This window comes from Labeo rohita, chromosome 2, assembly GCF_022985175.1.
Source record: "Labeo rohita strain BAU-BD-2019 chromosome 2, IGBB_LRoh.1.0, whole genome shotgun sequence".
Lineage (NCBI taxonomy): Eukaryota > Metazoa > Chordata > Actinopteri > Cypriniformes > Cyprinidae > Labeo > Labeo rohita.
The window spans coordinates 33,504,718-33,519,622 of NC_066870.1; the positions used below are offsets into that span (position 1 = coordinate 33,504,718).

The 14,905-nt window shown below is 32.7% G+C and overlaps 1 protein-coding gene across 1 annotated transcript; it reads left to right on the plus strand.

The window, feature by feature from the left end:
- Positions 1-1,676: 1,676 nt before the first annotated feature.
- On the plus strand, positions 1,677-14,771 carry pitrm1 (pitrilysin metallopeptidase 1). The gene is made up of 27 exons (XM_051095399.1): positions 1,677-1,889; positions 2,144-2,240; positions 2,320-2,426; positions 2,516-2,667; positions 2,751-2,865; positions 2,962-3,058; positions 4,632-4,792; positions 4,880-5,006; positions 5,440-5,528; positions 5,609-5,737; positions 5,821-5,934; positions 6,095-6,191; positions 7,596-7,730; positions 7,939-8,077; positions 8,157-8,273; positions 8,374-8,503; positions 9,566-9,686; positions 9,830-9,906; positions 10,020-10,185; positions 10,287-10,387; positions 11,590-11,710; positions 11,802-11,852; positions 11,939-12,051; positions 12,941-13,066; positions 13,175-13,320; positions 13,692-13,794; positions 14,287-14,771. The coding sequence occupies exons 1-27, from the start codon at positions 1,843-1,845 to the stop codon at positions 14,378-14,380; spliced, it is 3,072 nt and encodes a 1,023-aa protein (XP_050951356.1). The 5' UTR covers positions 1,677-1,842; the 3' UTR covers positions 14,381-14,771.
- Positions 14,772-14,905: the final 134 nt, after the last annotated feature.

Here is a 14,905-nt window from a genome sequence, read left to right on the forward strand (position 1 = left end):
CCTCTGCACGAACTTGAAATAGACAGATGCACGACATGTTCTGCGGATCCACCCTCACAAAATCACTGTAAGGAAAGGTTAAACAACCCCACTTGAAACAAAGATGCTAAAAGTAATACAGTAAGCTGTAAAATAAACATTTAATAATTTGCAGAAAATGCTAAGTTCATCACGAATATAATATGAAAACATAACACATGCACTGTCCATACGTAATGTATAAGTTGGGTAATACTTAAGATTAGGAAACTCTAATCACTATTAACTCTTAGTTAATAGTGAATATGTGACCTTGGACCAGAAAAGCATAAGTAGCATGGGTATATTTGTAGCAATAGCCAACAATACATTGTATGGGACAAAGTTAACGATTTTTCTTTTATGCCAAAAATCATGTTTCATCAAGATATCTTGTAAATTTCCTACCATAAATATATCAAATCTTAATTTTTGATTAGTAATATGCATTGCTAAGAATTTCATTTGGACAACTTTAAAGGCGATTTTCTCAATATTTAGATTTTTGCAACCTCAGATTCCAGACTTTCAAATAGTTGTATAATATTGTCCTAACAAACCATACATCAATGGAAAGCTTATTTATTCAGCTTTCAGGTGATGCATAAATCTCTCTTATGAGACTCTTATGACTGGTTTTGTGTTCCAGGGTCACGTATGTGTTACAATAAATTGTCATAAAATAAAAATATTTTTCATTAATTAGCAGAAACACTAAATGCATCACAGATCTGCAATAATAAAGGAACATAAAAACATGAGACATGTTAAATGGACTTTGTCTTCTAATATCCAATAAAAATGTTAAAATATATGATTTTACAGTGGTAACGATTGCAGTTACTATGAAATTTGAGAATAAATAATAATAATAATTTAACTCCCTATATGCCCAACAAGTATCCACCTTTTTTTTTTCATCCTGTAAAAATGGGCACAGCCATTTGTACATTTTATGGGTCAGGCTTCCAGTCTCGTCCGCATCCAGCTATTTTTAGCTGTACAAAACAGCTTGTTTTGCTGCTATATTGCAAATGGTGTGTTTTACGTACTATTTTAATGTATTATCTTATTATGACCACACTGGTTTGTAGTGCAAACAGTTTTACCGTTTACAGCACGGTGTTATTCTTCTAGTAATTTTCCTATAGCGGCTGTTTATTTCAAGTACTGCTCACTGCAGAGCCGAATGGCCTCCAGCTCCCCCTCTCTGGATGTCCAGCTCCACCTCTGTGTGAGCTAATGGGTGGAGTTAGGTTTAGGATAGGGTAAGGGGTAGGGTTAGGGTGTGGTTAGGTGTCTATCTCCACCCGTTACCTCCAGCGAGGGGGAGCTATTTAGGCGCTCCTTCCAATTCTAAGTACTTGACCTTTGTGTTTATAAAGTGACCTCTGTTTCTACTGACACCTGGCGGTCATTATAAGAAGTGTTCGGTAAAGTAGTCAAATATTTAAAAACCTTGAATCCTGCATTCTTTTGTCTTTTGTTTTAAAAGACTGTATATTTTTCAAAACGATTTTTATATGATCAAATTTACATTTTTTTATTTATTTATTGGACACACTTTTATTATGCACAACCGGTGGATCGGTATGAATCAATCAACTACGCTCTTCTTACCTTGCAGCCAATGAAAAGCATCGTTGTTGGCGGTTGAGGTCCGGTCTAGTGCGCATGCGCTGTGTTCAGCATGGGACATGGAAGGGCAGAGTTGTAATAACAACGGAAACATGACGCTAGCAACACACATATAATGTGTTTTAAGTTTTAAATCGGTACGGAAATCATAGTAGTTATCAGAGACAGTAGATTTAAGCATCTAAAATGTTTCGTCACAGCAAGGTATTGATTACGAAACTCAAAAATTTGAGGTGAGTCATACACTTGACAGTTCAGTTGAATAAAACTTCAGTCCTTCGGTGTCAAATGTACTCGTGATGCTTTTAAGGCTGTTGTTAGCGCTTCAGTTCCGACTAGTTTATCATTCAGGTCATTGTTATTAATTGTCATCATGTTTATAGCTTTGATGTGTTTTGAAATGTATTATGTAATCCTCTGAGAAAAGCTCAGTCATGCTGATGCTGATTATTGTGATCTGTGAGTCTGATGAATGAGGGGTTTGTAGTTTCCAGGGCTCATGGAGGTCGAGAGGCAGCTCTGCTGTAGAGAGAGCGCTGCAGTACTCAGTAGGACAGAAGATCCACGGATTCACTGTTAAGGAGGTAAGGAAAACCTAAACAAGTCATGAAAATACACATTTTGCACCTGGAAACATCTGGAAATTTGTCTATGTTTGTCTAGGTAACAGCAGTGCCAGATTTGTTCCTGACGGCCGTCAAACTCTCCCACGATGCCACAGGAGCTCAGTATCTGCACGCAGCCCGAGACGATTCCAACAACCTCTTCAGGTACGGTGTATGTGTGTGTCTGGACGTTTATATGCTTTGAGACTTTGGAAAATTTTAATTTGGACCCGTTGCATTCTCCGATGATGTAGTGTGCAGTTTCGTACCACGCCGATGGACAGCACCGGTGTTCCTCACATTCTGGAGCACACGGTTCTGTGTGGCTCTCAGCGCTTCCCCTGTCGAGACCCCTTCTTTAAGATGCTCAACCGCTCTCTTTCCACCTTCATGAACGCCTTCACAGGTACCTCCTGAAACGTGTTTGTGTTTAAGTGAGCATTTGTGTGTGTGATTTGTGTTTCTGATTATGGCAGTCTCTCCCACCAGCGAGCGATTACACGATGTACCCGTTCTCCACCCAGAATGCCAAAGACTTCCAGAACCTTCTCTCAGTTTATCTAGATGCTGTTTTCTTCCCATGTCTCAGAGAACTGGACTTCTGGTAAAGGCTGTGACTCAAATAGTGTATATTTTTCATGGCACATGAATTGGTTTTGAAGAGGATTTCATGTTTGTTTTTTGTTTTTGTTTTTTTCAGGCAGGAGGGTTGGAGGCTGGAGCATGAGAACCCCACAGACTCCTCGAGTCGTCTGGTGTTCAAGGGTGTGGTGTTCAATGAGATGAAAGGAGTGTTTGTAAGGACTCCTCTATGCTTTTCTGATTTTAAAAATATATGTTGGTGATGTGTGATATAGACAGTAACAGTCAAAAGTTTTTAAACTGTAAGATTTTTAATGTTTTTCATGTTTTTTTTAATCTTCTGTCAAGCCTGCATTTATTTGATCCAAAGTACAGCAAAAACAGTAAAATTTGAAATTTTTGCTATTTAAAATAACTGTTTTCTATTTGAATATATTTGAAAATGTAATTTATTCCTGTGATTTCAAAACTGAATTTTAGCTACATTACTCCAGTCACATGATTCTTGTGAGGGGCGTGTGCAGAAATCATTTTAATATTCTGATTTGCTGCTCAAAAAAACATTTATTATAGTTACTATGTTGAAAACAGCTGAATGGTATAGTGTATAATGTTACAAAAGCATTTTATTTCAGATAAATGCTGATCTTTGGATCTTTTGATTCATCAAAGAATCCTGAAAAATGTACTGTTTTAAATATTGATAATAGTTATAATAATTATAATAAAATGTTTCTTGAACAGCAAATCATCATATTAGAATGATTTCTGAAGGATCATTTGACACTAAACATTGGAGTAATGATGCAGAAAATGTAGATTTGATCACAGAAATAAATTACATTTTAAAATGCATTCAGATAGAAAACAATTATTTTAGATAGTTAAAATATTTCAGAATTTTGCTGTTTTTGCTGTACTTTGGATCACATAAATGCAGGCTTTGTGAGCAGAAGAGTTTTTAAAAAAAAAAAAAAAAAAAAAATCTTACTGTTCAAATACTTTTTAATGGTGTAAGTGTAATACACTTGTTCACTTTTTTTTTTTTTTTTTTTTTTTTTTTAAGGAGATTATATATTTTTTGCACAGAAAGGATGGATTAAATTAATGAATAGCCAAAGACATTTAGTGATTTCAGTTTCAAATAAATGTTTTTTACACTTTCTGTTCATCAAGGGATTCTGAAAAAACATGTCATGGTTTCCACAAAATATTTAGCAGCACATCTGTTCTTGACATTGAAAATGATAATATTTTAGAATATATTAAAATAGAAAGCAATTTTAATTGGTAACAAATTTTCACAATATTATAGTTTTTACTGTATTTTTTAATAAATCTTTCAAATAAAATAAAATAAAATACTGACCAATATCAGTAAAAATAAACAAAAGTTAAAAAAAATCCTAATAAAAAAAACTTTAAATGTGTATATATTTATATACTGTATATATATATATATATATATATATATATATATATATAGCCTATCTTTGTTTTTGCATTTATTTATTGTAGAAAAAGAAATTTGTATTTTTTTTATTTATCAATTATTATAACAAAACACTTTTTTTTAACAAATTTTAAATATGCATATACTGGCCATTACGCAATTGAGTGAAAATAAATTGTCTACATAATATAACAGATGATGCACACTTCCGTATACTGTATATTTCATTGTGTGTACTTTTTTCCTTATGAAATTAGGAGTTACAATGCTGCTGTATTTTTATTGATTTGAGTTTTATGACTAACAGTCTCTTCTTGTATGTGTTGTTTGTGTAGTCAGACAATGAGCGTCTGTACGCTCAGCACTTGCAGAATAAACTCCTGCCGGATCACACATACTCTGTTGTGTCCGGAGGCGAACCGCTAGCCATTCCTGACCTGACCTGGGAACAGCTCAGACACTTCCACGCCACACACTACCACCCCAGCAATGCACGGTAAACACATAAAACTCTCACACTTGATAAATAAATGTGTGCTATAAGCAAATTATGCTTATTGCCTGTTGTGTGTGTTTTTGGCAGGTTCTTCACATACGGGGACTTACCTTTGGAGCAGCACCTGCAACAGATAGAAGAAGAGGCTCTGTCTAAATTTGAGAGGACAGAACCAAACACTGCAGTTCCACCTCAGACACACTGGAACAAACCTGTATGTTTAAACAATACACACATGAGAATTACCTGTATAATAAACAGAGAATTAGTGATGGGAAAAATTAGGCTTTGAAACAATGATTCAGTCGATTTCTTTACAAAATGATTCACTGTTTCTGCAGTCTGGCGGTACTTACTGGTCAAAATGTAAATCCAAACAATTGGAAATGTTTCACAAGGAAGTTCTGAATCACTATGACATCATGTGACTTGGCAAGTTTAAAACAAGCTTTGAACTAAAGAAAAGATTTGGAAATGTTTCCTAAACAACCTCTGAACCACTGATTCGAAACAAGAAATTTGTGAATGTTTTAAAGCTTGATGAAGCAGTGTTTTCGAAAGCCCCCATCACTACAGAGAATGCAACACAATCACTCAAAACACACTGTAAAACTGCTTCATGAGGTTTGTCTTTTGTTTTTGTACAGAGAGTGGATCATGTTACTTGCAGGCCTGACGCACTCGCTCCTGATCCCATGAAACAAAACACGCTCTGCATGAGTTATCTGCTGGGAGAGTGAGTGGAAAAATATTTATGCTGGTTTTTTTTTTTTCATTTGTGGTTTATCTGTCTAAGATTGTCTTTGTGTGTTTTAGCATTACGGACACATTTGAGGCGTTCACTTTGAGCCTCCTTTCCTCTCTCATGATCTCTGGTCCAAACTCTCCCTTCTACAAAGCCCTGATCGAGCCCGAAATCGGTTCTGACTTTTCCTCTTCAGTGGGGTATGTTGTTTGACAAGAGTATAAAATCATTTCATCTCTCTGATTATTGAGAGTGGGGTTTTATAAATGTGTGATTGACGCAGGTTTGACGGCAGCACCAGACAAGCGTCTTTCACCATCGGTCTTCAGGGCATGGCAGAGGACGACACTGAGACGGTCAAACGCATCATTGCTCAAACCATCGATGAGATTATTGTGTGAGTGTTGACGGGAGTGTTTTGATTGCTTTAGTTCAATAAGGAGTATGAATTTAAATGAAGCTTTTCCAGTATACAGATGTCTAGACTGACTGTGAGGGCCAATCAGTTTAATAAAGCACCTGCTAAATGAATAAATGTAAATGAACTGCTTTTTCAGAACTGGTTTTGAAGAGGAGCAGATTGAAGCCCTGCTGCATAAAATCGAAATTCAGATGAAACATCAGTCCACCAGCTTTGGTCTAGCTCTTGCTTCAGTGAGTAAACGTGCACGCACACACACACACACACACACACACACACACACACACACACACACTAGTGTTATTTTAGTGTCACTGAGAGTTTTTATTAAATGGTTAACTATATTTATATATTTATATATTTATTTATTTATTATTATATTATTATTATTATAATTATTTTATTATTATTATAATTATTATTATTATTATTATTATTATTATTATTTTGTCTTTCTTAAATGTCTGTGTAGTTTTTATACAATATGGACAAGTGTCTGTGAATATTAAGCTGCGAAAATTATGTTTAAATATGAATCATGCATGTTCTGCGTGTCTCAATACGAGTACGTAAACACATACACATAAACATGATCTCTTCAGTCACTTCAGGAGCACTTCAGCATTTCTTTTGAGAAAAATTATTGTCATAATAAATACAAACAGAACCTAAAGGTCTTCACAGTAACCTGTCAAAATAAAAGGTCGGTTTAATTTTAAGAAACTCTGACAGATATATTACTCTATATAATGATAGTTTTTAATAATAAAATAATAAAATTATTAAAACATTTAAGGAATATTTATCAAAAAAAGGTTTACTAGGATGTATTTACCAAAAAAATGTAAATACACAACACTGTATTTCTGGGGAAGAAAAAAAAGAAGAATAATAATAATTAAAAAAAAAAAAAATTAAATAACTAAATTAATTAGGGATGCTTTTGATTAATAAAATTAAATGGAATCCAGAAAATTAATGGAAAATGCAGAACTTGGTTAAAATACAAGTGAATGTGAGAAAAGAAAATATGTCATGTGGTCTAAAAAAATTTAATTTTTGTTAAATGTTTAATACATTACTGTTAAGTAATGTATTAGACTTCAGTTGCTTTTTGATTATTGATATTAAAACAGGAAATAAAAAACAGAATCCAGAAAAATTAAAAACGGAATTTGAACAGAATTTGAGAAATAAAACTTTTCATAAATATAACATTTTTATTGTAATTATTTAACTGTAACCCTGACACATACACACAAATGTGTACTAATGTTTATTTTGTTTTGTTCAGGGTCTAACTTCTATGCTGCTATGTCTGTGATAGCTAATGTTGTTCTTAACAGTGTTATTTATTGTTAACTAAAACGATTAAAAAGAAATGAATTTTTTTAGAACTATTAAAATAAAAAAAATACTACAATAAATATAATATAATACAAAATTAACAACTTTGGATACGGGTTCCTTTTTTTATTTTTATTTTATTTTTTTTTATTTTTTTTTGATAGTGAAGTTGGAAGTTGAAGTTGGTACTAGATATTTGTGGGTAACCTTCAAAAACTTGCTCACACTTACTAAAAATATAATTTGCAAAATGATAATAATAACATTAACTCTGACTGTCTGTCTTTTAGTATATTGCATCCTGTTGGAATCATGATGGTGATCCAGTGCAGTTGTTAAAAATCAGTGAGAATGTGTCCAGATTCAGGCAGTGTTTGAAGGAGAACCCTCGCTACCTCCAGGACAAAGTCCAGCACTACTTTAAGGTAATGAAGCCCTAAAACTAGAAAACACTGAAAAGACATACAAAAAATTAAAACTAAATGGGAAATGCCAAAACGGAATACTGAAACTAAAAACAAAACTAAATTAAGGTTATAATTGGAGTGCTTTAGAAAAACAGCGTTTATAACAGGATGTTTGTTTTTCCGTTTTTGAATACATGTTTGCAGAATTAAACGTTTAATGTTTCAGGATAACACCCATCGGCTGACCCTTACCATGAGTCCAGATGAGAGATTCTTAGAGAAACAGGCTGAAGCTGAGGAACAGAAACTTCAGCGGAAGATACAGAACCTCAAAGATGCAGACCACAAAGACATTTTTGATAAAGGTGTGATCAAGAGGAAGGGCAAGAATAATCAGTCTTGTTCTGTTGTGTAGATGCTTTAATGCTGTTGTTGTTGCTTCAGGTTTGCAGCTGTTGGCTGTTCAGAACACGACTCAAGACGCTTCCTGTCTACCTGCATTAAAAGTGTCTGACATCGAGCCGATCATTCCCTACACACCTGTACAGTTGGGAACCGCAGGTGAAACACATATGCATACACATACAGTAACAAGCACATTCAAAGTAAAAATTGTAGATGCAAAAGCCATTTACTGACTACCTTTACTGTTTCTTTCTAGGTGGTGTACCTGTACAGTACTGTGAGCAGCCCACCAATGGCATGGTGTATTTCAGAGCCATGTGCAACCTCAACTCCCTCCCTGAAGACCTGAAGATCTACGTTCCTCTGTTCTGCAGCGTCATCACTAAGTATGAAACCCTTTGTACATTTTCAGCATCATTACTCAAGTCCTCAATGTCGCATGATCCTTCAGAAATCATTCTAATATGCTGATTTGCTGCTCAAGAAATATTTATCAGTGTTTAAAGGAGAAGTCCACTTCCAGAACAACAAATAATTTACTCACCCCCTTGTCACCCAAGATGTTCATGTCTTTCTGTCTTCAGTCGTAAAGAAATTATGGTTTTTGAGGAAAACATTTCATTTTTCTCCATATAATGGACTTCAATTGTGCCCCCGATTTTGAACTTCCAAAATGTAGTTTAAATGCAGCTTCAAAAGGCTCTAAACGATCCCAGCCAAGAAGTCAGAAGTAGGGTGTTATCAAGCGAAACTATCTGTCATTTTTTTCGAAAAATAAAAATTGGTATACTTCTTAAGCACAAAAGCTTGTGTAGCACAGGCTCTGAGATGTGTGTTCACGACATTACGTACTATTGAATCACGTCGAACATATAAATCAAGCTTTTGTGCTTAAAAAGTATACAAATTTTTATTTTTCGAAAAAAAATGTCTGATCGTTTCGCTAGATAAGACCATTCTTCCTCAGCTGGGATCGTTTAGAGCCTTTTGAAACTGCATTTAAACTACATTTTGGAAGTTCAAAATCGGGGCAACAATCAAGTCCATTATATGAAAAAAAAATTCTGAAATGTTTTCCTCAAAGACCATAATTTCTTTAAGACTGAAGACAGAAAGACATGAACATCTTGGATGACAAGGGGGTGAGTAAATTATTTGTAAATTGTTGTTGTAGAAGTGGACTTCTCCTTTAAAACAGTTGTGCTGCTTCATGTTTTTGTGGAAACTGCTACTTTTTTTGGAATTCTTTGATTAATAGAATGTTCAAAAGAACAGCAGTTATTTGAATTTTTTTGATACTTTTGAGCAGTGTGATTCATCCTTGTTACATAAAAGCATTTAATTTCTTAAAAAAAAAAAAAAAACAACATGCTGACCCCAAACTTTTAAACAGTGGTGTAAGTAAATAATAAAGTGAAGACAGAATTATAATGATGATGTAATCTCAGGTTGGGCTGTGGAGAGATGGATTATCGTCAGCAGGCCCAGCGTATCGAACTGAAGACGGGAGGCATGTCTGTATCTCCACAGATCATACCAGACACTGATGACCTTGATCTGTATGAGCAGGTATCTTTGTCATCCATCATGTGGATTTACATAAATATGATGCTTATCCATTTTTAAAGTGGGGGTGATTTGCCAAATTACCAGTTCTGAGCTTTTTTGCTACTATGTCAATCAATGCTTTTGTCTTGGTTTGTATTTCTTAGGGTATTATCCTGTCATCTTCCTGCCTGGAGAGGAATCTACCTGACATGTTTCAGCTGTGGAGTGACATTTTTAACAGGTTTGTTAAACATTTTTTTTTTTTTTTTTTTTTTTTTTAAGAGACAGAAAATTAAATGTTTTAATCTCTAAATGATTTTAAACTGATGCGGAAACCGCCATGTATATTTCCAGCCCTCATTTTGATGATGAGCAGCGTCTGCGTGTGCTGGTCATGATGTCTGCTCAGGAGTTGTCCAATGGCATCTCGTATTCCGGTCACATGTATGCGATGACACGTGCTGCTCGAACCCTCACACCCACAGCAGACCTGCAAGAGACATTCAGCGGGATGGACCAGGTGAACGCTGAGACGTGTTCCCCATGTTGATCTCCAATCTTTGACAACTTTGAGTAGAGTAAATTGTTGTAACTTAATTATTTATTTTTTTTTTATTACAGGTTAAGTTTATGAAAAGAATAGCTGAGATGACTGATCTGACATCAGTTTTGAGGAAACTTCCCCGGATAAAGAGACACCTGTTGAATCCTGAGAACATGAGGTAAACATCAACCAAATGTAAACAAATAAATAAAAAAACTAATCGTTGGTTTTATTTTGAAAGTATAAATAACTAATCTGTATAGACTGGATGTAGAATTGGTCTTACACATGAGAGACTTACCCATGTGTATTTGTATATATTATGTACAAGTAGATTACATTAATGCACAGAATAGAAATGCTTCCACTGGGAAATATTAGAAATTTCATTAATATTAAACTGATATATAACATTGATCCAATATCAAACTATATGTATTTATATATATTTTTTATTGATGTATTTTTAGCTGTTAAATAACTTAAATAATTGCCTTTTTTTGTTTTTTGCAATGATTATATTCTGGTGGTGATTAGTGCTATTTTAGTTTTAGTTTCTATTAATATTTTTAATCTATTTTTATTTTTAGATTTTGGTTTCATTTTCATTTTGGTTAAGGTTTTAGTTTAGTTTTTAGTTTAGTTTTTTTTTTTTTTTTTTGTAATTGTTTTTTTTTTGTAATTTGTAGTATTTTGTATATTATATTTATATATATTATTATATTTATATATATATATATATATGTATATTATATATATATATATATATAATATATACCATTTATTAATTATTTTAGTGATGTATTTTTATGTGGTTAAATAATTGACTTTTTTTTTTTTTTTTTTTTGGTCTCCTGAATTTCTTCTGAGTTCTGATGCTGATCAGTGATGTTTTAGTTTTACTTTCTGTAAAATATTTAGAATCTATTTTTATTATAAGATTTTTGTTTTCATTTTAATTTTGGTTAAACATCCAGTTAAACTAAAAGTGCTATCTCAAAAAAGTGTATTTAATTTTATTTCAGTTTTTATTTTATTTAAAATAAGTGTTTTGTTTTTTTTTGTTTGTTTTGTTTTAGTTTTAGTCAACCATAATAACCCTAGTAATATGGCATAAAGGGTAGATGAAAGAAAACAACAGTAAATGACAAAAGACATAAGCTACTTGAGCCTTTGTATTATTGTGATTTTTATCAATTTCTGGGGACAGTATAGAAACAGAAAATCTAGAATGTAGAAAACTGAACAGTAAAAATACAGGGACAGATGTTTTAATTTAATGAATGAAATTCTATTTTTAAAAACTTACTGACTGTAAATGTATGAATGAAGTTTACAGAATGAAGTTTTATGAATGTGATTATGATGTCTTTGTTTCAGGTGTGCAGTGAACGCCACACCGCAGAAAATGTCAGATGCGGCTGGAGAGGTGGAGAGGTTTATAGGTAATATAGCAGCCAACCGAAAGGACCGCAAACCTGTCAGACCAATCGTTGTGGAGGTGAGACGCCACACTTTTCTTTTTAGAGCACACAACTTTTCACAATGAATTAAGCTACACAAATTCAATTTTTTGTTTTTTCCTTTCATAGAGAGCATTAGATCCTCAAGCTGAATCATCCGCGAGTCGTAAACTTATCTCAGTAAGTGCTTTTGAACAACATTACAGCAGCATTCAGGTTTGATTGATCTGCAGAGTTCTCACCGATCTCCCTCTTCATCCTGCCAGGAGCCTAATTTTAAACCCTGTCAGATGAAGACGTATTTCCAGCTTCCCTTTAATGTGAACTTTGTCAGCGAGTGCGTGCGGGCCGTCCCGTTCACACATGCTGATTACGCCAGGTATAACAACTGTCACTCTTGCAAATAGTTTTTCATTATGCTTGCTTACAGTTTGAGGAAGAAAATCAATTTAAAATGTTTATATATATATATATATATATATATATATATACTGTTATGTTTCACTTAATGAAACAGAATATAAAAAAAATTATATAATCTTAAATAAATAAACAGTTACAGTAATAAATATTATACGTTCAACTGTAAAATTATAATACAAATATTTAGTATGAATTTTTTTTTTCTCATTTTCAGTTTCAGATTTTCATATTCAGAGTTTGGGGTAGAAAATCTAATTAAATTAAAATAATATATATATTTCTATATTTTATTATTAATATATATGTAAATGTATGTCATTACAAACATATTTGAATTAAATTAAAATAATTTTTTATTGGTCTACTTTGTTGTTTTTTATATAAATTTGACTAACAATAATATTTTATATTATTTAAAAAAATAATGATAATTATTGTTATTACGTATATTAAAATATAAATATTTTATATATATTATATAATACAAATATTAAAATAAGACATTACTGTTATATTTCACTATAAAATAAAAAAAAAAGAAAAATAATATAATCATAAATAAATAATTACCATTTATTTTATGGTTCAACTGTAAAATGACAATACTAATGTTTAGTATGAATTTCTTTCTTTTTTATTAAACGTTAAACCATTAAGCTTTTATTTTGGTAAAAAAAAAACAGGAAGTTCTTAAAGATGTTCTGTTGTTGACAGCAGCCTTTTTGTAAATGCTTCTCATTACAAGTTTACACACATTTATTCAATGAAATTGTGGTATCACAATTATGGTTTATTTTGATTAATCTTTGTTTATTCACAGTTTGTCATCTGTTGTTCTTTCTCAGTCTATGTATATTAGCAAGGATGATGACTGCTAAGTTCCTGCATGGAGAGATCAGAGAAAAGGGTGGAGCTTATGGAGGTGGCGCTAGAATGGGAGGAGGTGGCCTGTTCTCGTTTTATTCCTATAGGTACATATGACACATTTAATTGGATCTGATACAATGTATCCATTAGTGTATTTGCTTTATCATTGATTGGTAATTTTTTATTGTGTTTTTGTCATGTCAATCTCTCAGAGATCCAAACTCCACGCAGACCTTGTCGGCTTTCCGTGGCGGAGTAGAGTGGGTGCGAGCAGGAAAATTTACCCAGCAGGACATAGATGAGGCTAAGCTTTCGGTTTTCTCTGCCGTTGATGCACCCATCGCCCCATCAGATAAGGGTCAGTAATGTGGACTGTATCTTTGGACACTGAGTGACATTTCAGCCCATCTGTGTATAGTTCATGTAAAAAAAAAAAAAAGGTTGTTAGATAAAATTATTGTAAATATTTAACAGCATATTCGTAGAATGTAAAAGATTAAAAAAAAAATTTAATTTAACATTTTTATAGTTTATTTAATTATTAGGTTTTTATTTGCTTCATATGTTTAGATGTTTGTACCTATGGATTTTTCGTATAATGATTGTTGGGATATTTTGTATTTAAATATCAAGGTGTTTGGATGTGTGAATGTTTTTGTGGTTGCTGTTGAGTTTGTGTTTTTGGATATTTGTTCTGTAGTTCACAAGGACTTTGTTAATGTGCTGTAGGTTTGGGACGTTTTTTAAACGGCATTACAGACGAGATAAAACAAAGATACAGAGAGAGACTGTTCGCTGTGACTGATAAAAACCTAACTGACGTCGCTGGCAGGTAACAAAACATTTAAATGTATATACACTTCCAGTCAATTTTTTTTTTTTTTTAATGTTTTTAAAGACGCCTCCTGCTCACCAAGGCTGCATTTATTTGATCCAAAGACAGCAAAAACAGTACAATTTTGAATTATTTTTACTATTTAACATAACTGTTTTCTATGTGAATATATTTTATTCACTTACTCTAGTCACATGATCCTTCAGAAATCATTCTAATATTCTGATTCGCTGCTCAAAAGTTACTTTAAATAGTAAAAATAAGTTTTACTGTTTTTGCTGTCTTTGGATCAAATAAATGCAGCCTTGGTGAGCAAAGACACTTCTTTGAAAAATAATAAAAATATTAGTTCAAAAACTTCTGATTGGTGGTGTATAATTATCTGATAAAATTCATAAAAATGCAAAATTAATTAATAAAAATATTTATGCTTAAGTGCTGTATTTGTTTTTTTATTTTTAATTTTTTTTTTTTTTATTATTATTCCAGGTATCTGGGTGTCGGTCAGCAAACATGCGGAGTGGCGATTTTAGGCCCGGAAAATGAAAGCATCAGAAAAGACCCATCCTGGGTGGTCAAATAGACGTTTTTTCCACGCCTCTCTACTTATAAGGATTGTGAAAGACACGCACACACTCCTTGATCACGCACAAATCAGTCTTGTTCCGATAGAAGAATGTGTTTTCTTCTTTACAGGAGTCATCTTGAGGAACAGAAGTGCTTTAAGAACCTAAACTGAAGTATCACTTATTAGTTCACTAAAACTACCTTTGTTTACACGGCACATTGTTGATCATGGACTCCATCATTTTATAACAAGGTCAAAAACCGCTTATATGATGGTGCAGTGTTGTAATTTGAGTGAGATTTATAAATTAGAAATTATTTATGAGATGTATAGAATTGATAAATGTGACCAGGTTTACCTAGAATGATTTTTTTTCTATTAAAAAAATAAAAACATTTTAAATCCCTTGTTTTTTTTTTTTTTTTTTTTTATCTATCATTCTGTATAATGCCAACAGCATATATTTAATTTCCTTGAGGACCTTTCCAAAAGACCTTGAGGACAAAAATGTCCCCATTGAAAGCCATTAAAACTGTATTT